At 32.6% G+C, this 16,266-nt stretch overlaps 1 protein-coding gene across 1 annotated transcript in view; it reads left to right on the top strand.

The window, feature by feature from the left end:
- The window catches only part of LOC143255725 (venom factor-like), a 117,016-nt gene that overhangs the window by 40,017 nt on the left and 60,733 nt on the right, over positions 1–16,266 (top strand). Inside the window, 4 exon segments of the mRNA XM_076511860.1 lie at positions 3,693–3,761; positions 4,341–4,535; positions 6,681–6,836; positions 13,867–13,996. Coding sequence (XP_076367975.1) covers positions 3,693–3,761; positions 4,341–4,535; positions 6,681–6,836; positions 13,867–13,996 — 550 coding nt within the window.

Raw genomic sequence — 16,266 nt, 5'->3', positions numbered from 1 at the left:
TTAATGATTTGAGTTCCTAATTTGTACAAAACTATAGACTTAGTATTTTGACATCAAAAACATCTAATTTGAAACATACCACTTGACTCATCTATATTTGGATGTGTTCTTTTAATATTTACTTTTAAATTAAGAAATTAACTCGTATATAATATTAAAGTTTTAATTACAATCTACAGCTTAATACCAAACTTATTCATATAAATTTATAAAATAGTAGTTCAAGAAAATTTTAAATGCAAGTCAACAAACACAATGATATGGCTTTTGACCCATGAACCATTGTAAAAGGATTAATGTCAACATGTCACAGAAATGTAATAAAACAGTCCAGCCTTGCCACAACTGCACTAGCAACAGTCGCCTGGCACATTCATCTTGTTTTTATCATTGTATTAAATTCTATAAGCTTATCATTTTGGTGCATGTTTTTTCTTCTTTGTAAAGCAATCCACTGTGTGCATGAATATTAGAACTACTTAAAAAAATTGTAACAGGTCTGAAGTGTTGAGATGTTGAGAAAAAAATCAATAAGTGGTAATAGGTTTCATATTTTCTGTGATGACCAAATGAAGACAATGAGCAAAGCAGTGAATGTAATGGCTTGAGGTATGACTTGTTTTAATTTCTGTTGAAACCCAGAGCACTTACTGCTCACGACAGCAGCACCATCATGTTTTTGACCAAACAGATCAGTGGCATTAAGTATATTGTCCTTTCAATTACTCTAGAATATATTTGGCAAATGATTCTGCATTAAGTCCATCATCTTCTTCAAAATCAATAAATTCTTTATGAACTTCTGAATTATTAAAATACTGAAGTACCAAATGCATCTGCTCTTATTTGGATAGGTCTTTAGTTTTATTGATTAAGATTGAAAAGTGCTGGGCTTCTCTTATTTCTTTTATTTCATCCAAATTTACATCACTCAGGATGTCCAAAATGGCATCTTGTATACTGTTGTGCAGATATTTGGCATTTTTAGATTCTGTTGTTCATTTAGGATCTGGGAATAAGTCTTTAAGAAATATAATATTTCCAAAACGTTTTATATATTTTCACCTGTGTCTTTTTCACAGTGACTTCTCTGAGCTATATTTTGGATAGCTGTGTGTTTCAACATATTTGCAAGTATTTTGATGTATTTCTTCTTTTTTCTTTTTCACAATCAGCCAGTGAGTTTCATTAATACAATCTACTACTGTTTTCTTAGAAAGCTTTGATTTTAAATAAACATTACATTTGTATGACATTTTCAAATTTGCACCAGACTACTTGTGTTTGAGAAGTTTATTATCTTTTAGAGATTCAACCATGCACTTTTTCCTTGTATTTAGCCCTTAAGACAAAAACACTTGCTCACCTTGATATATATACCTGTAATAAAATATTGACACAGAAAACAATAACATTTCTCAGTAGATTTGGAACATGCAAGTCAAGTACATGCTTTATACCATTTATATATGAGATTTCATCCACAAGTCTTTGAAAGGTGGAAGAGGTCATTAGGATCAGGTTAAATTGGTCCTTATTATATTAAAATGTTATCTAGTAGTTTGCCTAGACAGAAATGAGTTTCCACTGCTGCTGCTTGGCTTGTGTAATTCTCCAATGCTAGAAGGTTCACGTAATATATCTTCATGTTCTGATCAGAAGTATCTACACTGCTTCTTTGGCTCAATAGTCTGTTCTTCAGGTATGACTATTTCATCTTTAGCCTTTTTGCTGTTCTTGCTTAATTCACCTGTATCCTTGATAGATTCATCATTTTGGGAATCCTGTGATTTATGTGGATTTGTGCAAATTTTTTTATATCCATTTTCTCAATAATAAGACTTGATATATGTACACATGCATGCAAAACATCAACTTTATGTAACAATTAAGAACAGTAAAATATATTGTTTAAATATACCTGGAATCTCTTGACATACAAACTTGAAGAACAACCTGTCACCACAAAAATGGATTGAAGACCTCATTTATTAACATTTCTGGTAATGTTAATAATATATCTGATTTACTTTTAGCATACAAAATGGTAGTGAAACTGTGAACATGTTTTCTTGTTATACACATTACATTTACTCTATGTATGTAGAATTGAAGTTTGAGGGGCAAACAGGTGGGACAGTAACAAATTTGGTGGACAGGTGTCCCCCTGTAGCACCACCACAGCTCCCAGTTAATCAAAGACAAAATCTTCTTGTTGTGTAATGTAGAGATTGTGTATGTTATATTAAAATGACTTTGAATCCTTCTCACATTATAACAGTACATGCTGCCAAGTCTGGTCATGCTTTATCTGATGACTGTTCCCATTGCAGAGGGTTCATTTTAAGGCTGTCAAAGTGCACCAGTAATTCCTGTCTGTTTTCAATAATCCATCTAGTGTCAGAGACAGTGGTTTCCAAACATCCATTTTAGTAGTATGATTGCACAGAATTACAAAGTAACTGCATAAGATGACTTGACTAGTATGTCTTCTCATGGAATAGTTGGATAAAATGGAACCATTGTGAATGCTTCTATTTACCCTTGTTGGTCATACTCACCCTTTAAATTACACAGAGACAGAATTAGCTGAAGTAGACAGAACTGGTGACTTCTTCATCTTGAACCATACTGTCATATAAATAACCTTAGCCAGAGACAAAATGTCTTTGAAAAATGTAATGGAAATAGTTCTTACACATGTAAATTGTGTCACCTTTTCAGAGGGAATGTGTTGCATATTGTTGTGTAGAACACATGAACAGATTTTGTTTCTAACAGTTCTGTTTATGAATTTTCACCAGTTACAAAAGGCCATACTTTGCTAGTTGCAGCTTGGGTATGACTTGTAGTAGGTCTATTTCTTGATGACCCTGAAGGCTCAAGTTGGTCCATATTCCTTTGTTTTCCAGTATCATTAAATATAAATGATATCACTGTCTTGAGAACTCTAAACCCCTTATATTAAAACATTTATGATTATGAATATTTTGCATCTGAAAAGACTCTTACATACCCTTCTTAAAAACAGTATATTTTCAGTAGCATCACACAACTAACATAATGATAAAAAAATATGGAAAAGAAGTTCTACTGTGTGTCATTTATTGATTTGGTTTTCTTGTGATTCACTGATTTGCATATTAAAAATATATTAATATAACCTTTATAACATTCTATACAATTAAAAATACTTAGAGATACAGCACATAGTATATTATTTAAAAAAAGATTTATAATAAATTTTAAGCAAAAAAAAAACTTTGTTTTGTTGCAAAAAATAAGTTGTACGCTTGGGTATTTTTGTTTTCAAATTGTGAGCGTAAATATTATATACATACTTTTAATGACATGTATAATACATAGGTTATGATGTGTGAACATTACTAGTTTGTAGACTGATTCCATCCTGTCACAGAAATAGTTTGGGTTGATGAACATTATGATTGTTCAGACAACAAAAAGACCTTAATATGCCTTCTGTCTCCATACATTATGTGTCTGTTGTACAGTATATAAATAAACTGGAAAAACTAAATTTTCTTTGTTACTATTTGTGTGTGTAAAATGCTAGTTGCTAAAAATGTAATATATTTTGTGATGTATAAATGATGAAATAATCATGTTATGCGTTTTAGAACTATCAAGCAATCTGCACAACTGACTGCTTTAATTTTCTGTATGCCTTATAGGTCAATGAAGAATTTTCAGCATCTGTTTTGACAAACCCAGCAGGTGGAATTTCCTTGATTTCGTATATGGTATGTTAAGCTTAGAATACTGTTCAAATTTTGATAGTTAGTGTTTAATAAAGGTTAGTACAATGATGGATTTTACATAAATTTTGAAAGATAGTATTATTGGTTCTCCTTCATGATTCTTCCTGTAAAAATGTTTGACTTTTCCTCAAATAATGCATAGGATTTTGTGAAAGATTGTGTTTTAGAACATTTAAAGCTATTTTTTTCTTCACTTATCATTTCAAGAGTGTAGTGACAACAGATTATTTATTGTTTTATTAAGCTTACTAGAGTTCTGAAAATTTCTATATCTTTGCTCTTAATGTGTTAATTAGCTGATGAATCTTCACATTGTATGTGTGTTATTTTTAATCCATTTTTCTTATCTTAGAATATAAAAACTTGTTTTTATTTTCTAATTAAAGTAACTATTGTAACTAAAATTGTGTTGTTGTTTATATTTTTGTTGTTAGAATTTTTTAAAGTAACACACTTAAATAATAAGTGACAGAAGAATATATATAAGTTTTCAAAACATGTTATTTGTTTCTTAATGATAAAAAATATAGTGTTTAATTTTAAAAAGATATTATTTTGCAGGTAATTTCAAGGGGGAAGATCCTAATCCATAAATTTCTTCCAAAAGTTGAATTAATAGGTCATAAAATCTTCTTCGTAGTCAATACAGATATGTCACCTAGCTTTCGACTAGTTGTCTATGCTGTGTACAAAGGGCACCTGTTGACTGACTCTATCCTGTATAATGTAGAACCTACTTGTAAAGACAGTGTTAAGGTGAGGCAGACTGATCAGATTTGTTGTAACTTAATGGATTTAGAGAGGATTTTAATTCAGTTGAATTAGTAAATCCACTGTAACAGTAGTATGTTGAATATTAATTTACTTTGCACAGGTTCTGTAAAAGCTGATGTTCTCAAACATTATTGCCCACATCCTTTTCTGAAATCAATGAATTATATGAGTTTGCTTTTTTCTTTGGTGAGAGAAATATTTACTCACCACTTTCTGTCACAGGTTTTTCTCAAGATTACTCATTTTAAATATTTTAACAGTATATGAATATATATATATAAACAAAAATAATTATGAATATAAAAGTTAATTACTATGTGAATTTTATTGTGTGAAAACAAAAATGGGCTAGTGTTATGTTGATAGTTTACACTGTAATTGGTTGTTATTCAACCAATTAGAAAGTTTTTACACAAGTGTAAATCCAATAAAAGTACAAGCAGTGATACTGTGGTTCCCAGGAATGAACAATGTGACAGTTAGCATAAAAGTTCCTTGTGATGCAAAATATTCATACACTGAGATTGTAAATTTAGAATTGTACTTGGTGGCATTGGAAAACAAAGGAATGTGGATCAACTTGGAGAACCAAGACCATTCAGAAACTGACTTGCAACAAGTTGTATCCCATTATTGATAAAATGAGAATTTATGAACAGAAAGGTCAGTGGTAAAAGACATTTACATGGTCCAGACATCAATATATTCAACATAGTCAAGAAGAATCTCCATATGGAAATGAGGCCAACAGGGAATAGGTTCGCTGAGTTAAAGCTTGATTTCATACTTACGTCTCAACTATAGCACACCTGTAGCAGCTTGAGAATGTGTATTATTTACTGTATGTTTTATATGCAGATATAATGGTCAAGTTTTCAGATGCAGCGCCTATCGATTTGTAATTCAATTGTTGAACATGTCCTGGAAAAAGCACTATTCTTGTACACTGGATAGGCTATTGAAAGCTTTCAAGGAGGAACAATGTGCTAAAGATGAAGTCTTTAAAAATAGAAACTACACTGTATGGCTGATGTAAAGATGCACTTTAGTTAGATAGAGAATGACTTAAAATATCATGTTGACTATTATGACATGGTGAGGCTTCAGAATCAGTGTAATGTACATATAATGAACTCATATCTGTGTAATAGTAATGGAGTCAAGGCTGTATACAGATGAATACAAGTTTTAATTCTTTGGCATCAATTTTAAGAGCAGTTTTTGACAGCAAAGCATGGCTGGTGACTAGTGCAAGTTTGGGGCTGCAGCTTGACCAATGAGTCAGTGTTTTACACAAAATTAATGGCACCTTGTATACTGACAAGAAAGGCAAAACTTATTCGTCATTTATTTCACATAGGAACGTGATAATGGAGTGGGGATTCATTTTCCAGGAGGAAGATAATGAGAAGCATACAGCAAATATGGTATAATTATATACTGGTGAAAAAATAGACAATTGAACACTAACAGTCATAACTTGATGTGCATGAATTCACTGATATGGACATTTTGAAGCAGTATGGACTTAATTAAAAACTGAGAAGGTCAAAAGGTAATCCAACATCTTGGCTGAATTGTGAGAAATAATATAAGAAAGTGAAACAATATTCCACAATTGTGCAGGGATCAATTTTATGACAGCACGAGAAAAAATGTGCTCTGTATAAAGCAAAAGACTTGGTTGTAAAAAACTATTTCTTAAATCTCAGTGGACTTTAGAGTATGGATACCTAAATATCTAAACTGATAAAGAGATTAAGTGTAAATGAAACTTAAGCTTCCTATTCTTTTGTAGTGAATTTTTCAGGTGTTTGTACTGACCAACATACAAGTTATAAGGTTGTGTTTTATATTATATGAATATCTACAGCAATATAAAATAACATTTTAAATTTATATAATTTATTCTAACTTTAACTCCAAAATTGAGCTACAGTAATAATGCAGTAATTTCATGCTAATTATTACTTTTGTAAATCTTAATATGATAAATGGAAGAAATTAATCCACATATGTTTGTGAACTTTTATTTGCATCAACTATGTGGAATAAATTAGAAATATTAAAAAGAGTATTGACCCTTGATGATACGTTTAAAATATTCGTATGTTTGTTTCTTTTTAGTTTAAACTTGAAACAGATGTAATAGATCGTCCAAAGCCTGGACAACTTGTAAAAATTAATATCGTTGAGGCCACAAAAGATACAAAAATTGGATTATTAGCTGTTGATGAAGCTGTTTATATTCTTCGTAACAAAGACAGATTGACTAGAGAAAAAGTAAGTTCTTAAAATTTTTGATATATAGTTAAACAATTAAAAACCTTTTATGTCAGGTAGTTTCACATTAATAATTTTAGAGCAAATAAATAGTGAATTTCCTACCAAAATTTTTTAAAGTTATTGTTTATAGAAATAGTAATAATTTCCAATCAGAGTTTACTATGTATTTAGAGTGAAACTAAATCAATGTGGTCATCAGAAGGCATTTTTTCATCAGTTCTGTATCCCCTGTGTTAATAAATTGTTGGCTCTAATCCCAACAAATATAATGAGGTTTGGCCTGCCTATGAAGGTTAGGCCAGTCCTGAATACTTCTTTTGATTTATAATAAAGGTACAAAAGAAAACAATATATCAAAATAAGTATTGATTACTTCCATCATGATACCATACTTTGGCTCACATATGTAGTTGTTCTTGTTGAGTGCTGCCCTTGATTTCCAAAGTTTTTTGCATGTCATAAAACTTTTCACCCTCACATATCCCTTGATTTACATGGTTTAACTGATTCTGTCGTAAAAATGATCATTTGACAAATCTCCAGTGATAGTAGTGCCAGAAATGCTATTCTGCCTAACTATCACTTTTCATTTGGTAGTGTTTGTGTTCAAATGTTTAGTACATGCTCTCATTATTATACAGTGGTGATACTTGTAATTTATTCTGAAATAGAATTATTTTATATTTCTATCCAGCCACAGAACTTAATACTTAATTACAAGTATTTTTATTATTTTCTGCTAACTCAAAATGAATTCCAAATTCTAAGCTACCACTTCAGAGGTTATATCTTCTATCAGCCTATGTAGATAGGCTTCTGGTGGCAGTCTTCATCTGAGGATTTATCAACTTTACTTCACTGGGAGATTGATCGTGTCTTGACTTAAGTTTTGGAACTCACACATTTTAAAATAAGGCCAACTGACTTTGGAAAGATAACGCATTATACTGTTATGGTTAATGAATATTTTTATTGTTAAAAGTATTATCAGTAGTTATTTGAATTCCATAACATAAGTTTAATTAGAACGGTCAATAATCATTGTCACATTCAAGTTCAAAATTTAAGTTTAGTTGCATCCTTTTCCTTGAACATTAATTAGGCTTAACATGGATTGCATCCTTTTTCCTTTAACATTAATTAGGCTTAAAATGGGTCTTTGTTAATTTTAAGGTTGCCTGAAAATTTTAATTCCTCTTACTGGAATATTGTAAATTAGGTTATCTCTCTATATATTTTTCTAAAACATTATATTTGTTACTGCACACTTACTTAATTCTATGACGTAACATCTATTTCATTTTCATTATCAGACTTTTATGCTTCTTATTAACTTTGTTTTTTGTGGACTCCCTATAGCTGGGGTCTGCGCAAACTTATTATATTGTACAAATTATTGTTAAGTTATGGTTTTAAATTAGAACTTTGTAGTATACTTTGCACTGCACAGTTTGATGCATCTTAACAAGTGTCTGTTCTTTTCAGCTTGCCTTTAGCTCATTTTATGGATTAATTAGTTGGTTAGATATCTTCTTTTCAGAGAAGAATAGTGCTGTTCTACTGTTGTAAATGTTGAGATATCCTCCAAATAAATGCTGCATCTGTACATGGGTTTCTCCGAGAGGATGTTGTAGCATTGGAGTGCAATATCATAATAATTAGGATCCCTCATCCTACTTCTGCATGAAACTAGTTTTCTGGCAGTTGAATTTTTTATTTAGAGCTGAATCAATCAACATATTATCCATACTTTGTTGTATCAATTAAAATCCCTCATCCTACCTCCAAAAATTTATACTTTTTCCACTTAAGCTACATTGTTTTTCACTGTTTACATTCTCTTTCATGCAGAGTTGCAGGTTATTTTAGTTATCTCCGCTTTCAATTTCAAGACTTGTATTCTCGTGTTTTGAGGTGGTCATGACTAGAACTACTGTTACTGCTGGAACTGAATTGTTGACCATTTCCAGTGGGTCAGAACTATGATTCTTGGTCCATACATTGATGGCTTTAGTTCCATCAAAAGTTGACCAATTTTGTATTGCACTTAGAACAAACTGATTGTTCTCTCATGCATGTTCAGGATTTCAGTAATCAAGAAGAATTGGATTTGGGCAGCCTTTTTCCCTGCTTGAATGTGCCTTTCATTAGCTTCTAGTTTTGGAGGACTTGTCCAGATCTCCTTTTCCTTTTGTAGAATTGATCATTTGGATATGCTATGTTTTGTCTTTATCTCCTATTTTCTATGGTTCCACCCTGCCCTTCTTGGGGATGAGCTTTTGGGTTATGTTTCCCTTTCCTTCCCTGTATATTGGAGTTTGTAGTTGTTTCGAGGAGAATTTGTATTTGAGGGTTAGTATGTCTCTATCCTCATGTATTCTAGACAATCATGTGTTTGCTTTCCATTGTTCCAGCTTCTCTTATTTCTACTCAGAATTTGATATTGCTTCTCCCTTTGTGGGGACCAAATTCTTTGGTTACCTTTTTAAGTATTTGTTTTACTTTACTTGGATCAGGGCCGATGGGGTTCATCAGACTCCTTCAGTCTGCTCAGGTTTAGAGGTCCTCTGCAATCGATCCATGGGTTCTGAAAGTCATTTCAGTAAGTCTGGTCTTCTACTTCCATTTATCTCCCCTGTTGTCTTACAATTCCATTTCTTTTCCTTCTCTTTGGAATTCTATATCTTGCCAGTATCTTTAGAAGGCAGTTTGGGATTTACTTCAAAAGGGTGCCATCAAATGAGAAGATCCATATTACCTTGGATTTTATTCTTATTTGTTTGTCGTTCCATTGCATTTGCACTCTAAATTTGTGGGTGAAGAAGATCAAGGTGTCAGATGCATGTAACATACCCATCTCCCCTGCATCTACATCCAGACAGTATCTTCATCTTTCATCACATGTGTATGTGTTTCAATTTTAAGCATTCTATTCAGATTTGCCTCAGCTCCCTCTGTATTCTATCAAGTATTTCAAACTTTTTTGCCTATCTGATTTGTTCCAGGGACCTTTGTTTTTACCATTGTATAGACTATTAGCTGCTTTTTGCCTCTTATAGAATGAATCAGTTCTTCATGCTCAGTTTCTTCTTCAAGAAGCTGTTAGGGTGGGTTGGCTGCACAAGTGGAGAAGTTTTTTTCTCAAATTCACACTGTATTTGGCCCAACCTGCTCCACTTCATTTGAGAGCTATAGCATATCTCATATACCGTGTCTTATCCTATCCTACTACGGTGTGAAAGGTTGTCTCTCTATTGGGGATGTGAACTTCTCTTGAAGCCCTCATTCTTCTTGATCATGCCCACATACATCATTATTAGTGATTTTTAACATCCAATGTATCCTTATTAAGGATTCCTTAGGTGCCCCTCTTGCCATTCCACCTCCCTTACAGTCTGACTTAAATTGGTGGTTGGTTCAGAATAATATTACTGTGAGTGTTCCTTTTTTTTCTACTTGTCTGGAATCTCACCTTTTATGAATACTTCTCTTTCCAGTTTAGAGGGACATGTCTTGACACTGAGGAGATTTTGTGGAGATGGTCTCTTTCTGAGTCCTCTCTCCATATCATTCTCTTGGAATTTCTTGCTGTTTGTTGGACGTCACTTTCTGTGGGCTCTTTTGGGCTAGTTTTTTTTTTGGGGGAGTAGGTGGAGGAGTTGTTTGCTCAGTGGGGTGTTCCAGACTTGAATATTTTTGCCACTCTTTTCAGTGCACAAATTCCTCAATTTTGGTCATATGTTTCTCATCTTCTGTGCATATCTTCCTTTTCATCTTCTCTTGTGTTCTTGACATACTTTAGACCACTTTATGTAGTGTTATGCTGATAGCTTCATATTGGTTGGCTCACATCTGATTTCAACTTTAGAACTGGTTTTTGGTGTCATTTTCCCTTTTTTCTTCCTTTATCTCTGCTTTCACTCCATCAGCTCCATTCTGGTGTGTTTCATCTGTCTCTACCTGCATTCTGTCTTCTTGTGTGTTTTTTTATCTGATTTCATTTCAGAAGGGCAATACTTTCATGTATAGTTTACTTCTTTTCTCATTCTGTTTATCCTTTCTCTCTGGTGCACATACCACTGTTAGTCTGTCCATAGGGATTATAGTCCTTCCCCTCTTACTATTTTTCACATACCATCCTTTTTGTCTTGGCTTTTAGAATGCCACATTTTGGTTTACCAAATTTTCTTGTCTTCCAATTCCCAGTATTTTCCATGTTGTTTTATTCCTTCCATTTTTCCCATCCCCCTTGCCCTGCTTCCCTTCCTGATTGGTTCATCAGTGTGGTCCTCCATTTTCTTTTTTATTCTCCTTTTAAACCTTTATATTCATGTTTATTAATCACCTCTCCTTGAAGTCCCTATTCCTGCAGACATCATCATTCTATTGTGTTTGCAGTTGATGTTCATTCACTGTATTTTGTTTCATTCCTTTATGCCCAAGACTTTGGCTGCTTGAGAAGTTAATTCTACTCTCACACCAATTTTCCTTCCATCCATTTCCCAACTTTATGACCGTTATGACCACACATGTCTTCTTTGACTGGTCAAGGTTCTACGATGGTATATGATGCACTGTTCCCTTCTGTTGTTCCCAAGTCCATTTGTTTCTTTTTTAGAATTCTCATACCTCCCATTACTTTTATGGGTTGGTTTTGCCAGTTAATTCATCTGGCATTTTCCCCCTTTCTTCTGAGGATTATTGCCTTTTTCATGTTTTCTTCTGATCCAATCTCTCACCTTACCATGTTCCTGGCTGCACATTTCCATTAGAAGACATCATCGATGCTATAACTGTTTTTCTACGAGTGATAAGATCTCTGTTCCTTTTCTTTGTAGTGGCCTTTCTTGCATGCTTTGATCCCACTCTGTGGCAAGTCTTGCCTGATGAGGTATACTTGACCTTAAATCCATACTGTGTGACCTGTGATCATGTATAGCATACTAAATGACTGTGATGTTAAGGCTCTTCATACTGCAAACTTGATACACAGTTACAGATGCCACTAGATGTTGGTTGTTCTCTGTGCTTTCAGAATATCATGTAAAAACACATATCAAGTAATAAAATAATTGCTTTTGCAAGGAAATAACAAAGTGCAAAATAGAATATAAAGTAGTGGTGAAAAACTCACTAAGTTAAAATATGAGAATATGAAAAATAAAATAAAAAACGAAACTGTTAATACAAAGGTTAGATTGAGAGAACAAATAACACATGCTTGCAGGCTCAAGAACATGTTCCTAAGCTACAAATATGCTCCAGGAAATAACATATATTAAACCAAAAAATATAAAAATTGAGTAAATAAACTAAAAGAAAAGAAAAATTAGAACAAAAATACAGGCAACAATGTAAGGAAATGACTGAACATATGCATTTGGTATTATTGTTCTAAGAGATAAGATAGTAAAAGGGATGTGAACTTAATAGGACTGAAGAATGATGATTAAAAGAAAACAATATAAAGGTTATAAAACTGGGCGACTCACGAGGGTGGGCTAGAGATGAAAAAGAGTGTGAACCTTGAACAAAAAAGGTTGTAGACACAAATTGTCAGTGTGAGAAAGTGAAGGGCAGGAAAATGGAAAGGGTAGAGTTAAAGAAATGAGGACTATCTATTCATTTCAATGGATTAACTGTCCCTTATCTCCAAACCAAACATCTTCTCAGACATTCTCTATGTGTTATGATGGCTGAAGCAAATGTGAGTCCAAGTATGGAGAAATCAGACATCAAATGTGGAGAGTTATTAAAATGTCTACATGTGGATTTTTAGCATAATTATTTCTTATGTAAAAGAGATGTGTGCATGAATAGTTCCTAAGTGACAACTAGTTTGACCATTGTATAGTATGTTGCACTTTTTACAGCATACAGTAGTATATCAGGCTTGTTTAAATGCAAGCGGATAACTGTTGTATTTGAATTTTTTTATTTGGGCTAGATATGGATGTTATGGTATTAATACATTTGCAGGTGATGCATTTCTTTCTCTGATAACAGGCTGTACCTGGGTTCACACTAGGGGTAGATTTCTGGATAACATTGTGGACTAAAATGTTTTTTTATATTTTTATCATTTCTATAACTGACAAATGAAGTTTTTTAAAATATTTTGGACGTTATAGGGTCATCAGTGAAGTTGTTGAAGTTTTACTTGATGAGATATCATAGTGAAAGTTAACAATTTCTTAATCTGAAAATGTATTTCCAATGGATACCTCCTTTCACATTTCTCACCCAAATGCAAATATTTAGTGTTAATATACATAGGAATAAGTGGGAGTATCAAGCTAATGGCAAACAAAAATATGCACTGTTAGAGGGCAGTTTTCAGTTTCATAAAATGTTAAATTTAAAAGAGTTTAATGAAAGGCTTCATAAATTCTTTTTTAATAGAATGATTAATGGATGAAACAACCTTGATGAACTAAAAACATCCTATGCTGTCCTTAAGTGTTATTTCATGTAGAAACTGAGAAAGTCAAAAGGTTATATAACAGCTTGACTGAATTTTAGAAAGTAATACAGGACAATGGAAACAAAATTCCACAATCATAAATTGGTAAACTGTATGGCATCATGAAAATTATGTGTAATGCTCTGCATAAAGGAAAAGGGTCGAAAATAAAATACATTAATACATTTTTCATTTTGTTGTCATTATTCATTATTTTTACATCTATACTGTATTGCTTGTGTGTTTCTGTAATTTTTTATTACTGTATATGTAAGGTCTGTTGAATGTGTGATTTCTCTATGCTATAAAATCATTTTGTACATTTATTTTTAATTAGTTGGGTAAATTTAAATAAAACTGTAGTATTATAGTTCTGTTGTGTACTCATTGTTCTGAAAATTTACAAGTATAAATATTAATAGGTTGGTTTTATTCAAAATATATATAATTATTGATCTAGTTTTAATTAATCTACAGTAATTGTGGACTTTAAGTCATATATATGTTTTTATAGCTGTTTTTCTTCTTGCCTGTATTCATAAGTGTTTATTTTTTTCTAATTAGATGTTCCAAGAAATGGAAAAGCATGACTTAGGATGTGGACCTGGAGGAGGTAGTAATGTACAGAGTGTGTTAGCCAACGCTGGAGTTGCAATTCTTTCTAGTACAAAACTTACCAACTACAAACGTGAAGGTAAGGCTATCTAGGATCATAATTGTAATCTATACTTATGATATGTAATCTGTTCTTATGTTTACAAATAGCTTTTGTTTCTAAAAGTGAGAGGCATGCTTCCCCCCAGATGAAAATCTGAAACTGTGATGTTTATTAATTTTTACATATTCTCTAATTACCAGTAAACCTGAAACTATTCAAAAAGAGCTACATTTACAGACTGTTAAATTATTTTGATGAAAGAAGATTATGAGGAAGGAGAAAAATAATGTTTGGTATTTGTTAAAATACATATGAGTGATTGATTATCCAGGTAAAACTGTAAATACACTGAAGTGTTGTCAGAAGTTAAACATTATGATTACATTGTGAATACTAGATTTGCATAAGAAATTAAAAAGCAGTACATATCAGACATGAATAACACAATAAGAGCAGAAGTTTAACTTGAGAAATAACAGCAGTAATACAATTTTAGTATGAATACTGCAAGGACTTGATAGGTTTACTATAAAGAATACAAGAGCAATACAAGTTTATTACAAGCAGGCCAACTTTATAATTATGAATAAGTGGCAGTTATATGAGTTCCATGCAAGAAGTACATGAACAGTAAGCTAATCATGAAAAGTATAGAAAAGTATAAAATTTAGCACAGGGAACATACAGCAATAATTCATACCTCGAAAGAAAGCACAGGTAAGTTCAAATGAAATTTCAAAAATTGAAAGTTTTATTTTGAATTAAAAAGATATGGAAAAGATTCCAAAATAATATTATCATCAGTTGTTTATCTTATCCTCCTTTCTTAACTTTTAGTATATGTGAACTACTGTTAAACCAATGTATAATATCCATTCTAATGATTTTATTTGACCAGCAGTATATCATATGTCAAAGCTTCTTGTGCATCAAATTAAGAAATAAACTTTTCATACTCTTGAGTGCCAAACTTTCATTTACAAATGTAAGAGAAATGCTTCTCATCAAAAGAGATGTTATTTCTCAGCAAACAGTAACACTCTCTCAAGACATTATTTCACTATTATGTCATATTGTTTTCACTATTATCTATATGGAGCAGATAATAGACAAAATTATAAACTATCATTTAGGTTGTAACATGTGATATACACTGCTAGCCGAAATCTTAAGGCCAATGAACATAAAGAAAAAATATGCATTTTGCATTGTTAGGCTCAACCACTTATTTGAGTAGAGTTTCAAAAGATGAAAATAAGAAAAGGGAAAATAAAAATAAAAAACCTTTTTAGCATTTAATAGGGAAAATGTTAACACTATGAAATTAGCCTAAATACTAGCTGGTCAAAAGTTTAAGAGCATACTGAAACGAAACGTTAATTGGTAAACATGTAATGAAATTTAGTCATTTGTGTTCAAGCATTAGCGATTTCAACATCTCCCACTGATATTGCCTGTGTTACATTGGATAAAAACATGGCAAAGGCTAAAAAGTTGAGAGATTTTGAATATGGCAGAATTGTTGAGCTGCAAAAGCAAGGTCTCTCTCAACGTGCCATCGCTGGTGAAATTGGGTGTAGTAAAACTGCTGTTGCAAATTCCTTAAAAGATCCTGAGGGATATGGAACAAGAATTTCAAGTGGTCAGCCCAAGAACATTTTGCTGGCGTCGAGCAGGAGGATTTGATAGGTTGTCTGGCAAGACACCAGTCGGTCGTTGAACCAGATTAAGGCTCTTACGGATGCAGAATGCAGCTCAAGAATGATAAGACAGCATCTACGAGAGAAATGCTTTAAAAACTGTAAATGTCTTCAAAATCCACACCATGAAACAGCTTGGTTAAACTTTGTTGAGAAGCTCCAAACATGGAATGTAGAAAAGTGAAAGCAGGTTTTGTTCTCTGATGAGAAAAAATTTAACCTGGATGATCCAGATGGCTTCCAATGGTTACTGGCATGATAAGGATATCCCACCAGAAACATTTTCTACACGACACAGTGGAGGAGGTTCTATCATGATCTGTCTGGGGTGCTTTCTCCTTCCATGGAACAATGGAGCTTCAGGTTATACAGGGGTGTCAAACAGCAGCTGGCTACATTGGCATGTTAGAGAAAGCATCCTTATTGACTGAAGGCCTTCATTTGTGTGGAAATGACTAGATCTTTCAGCAGGACAAAGCTGCAATCCACAATGCCTACAGGACAAAGAACTTTTTCATGGCAAATGATGTGATTCTTTTGGACCATCCAGCGTGTTTGCCCAAACTGAACTCTATTGAAAATGTTTGGGGGTGGATGGCAAGGGAA

The sequence above is a fragment of the Tachypleus tridentatus genome, chromosome 7 (assembly GCF_004210375.1).
Source record: "Tachypleus tridentatus isolate NWPU-2018 chromosome 7, ASM421037v1, whole genome shotgun sequence".
Lineage (NCBI taxonomy): Eukaryota > Metazoa > Arthropoda > Merostomata > Xiphosura > Limulidae > Tachypleus > Tachypleus tridentatus.
Note: the sequence above shows the minus strand (reverse complement) of the source record. Positions and strands in the feature narration are given on the sequence as shown.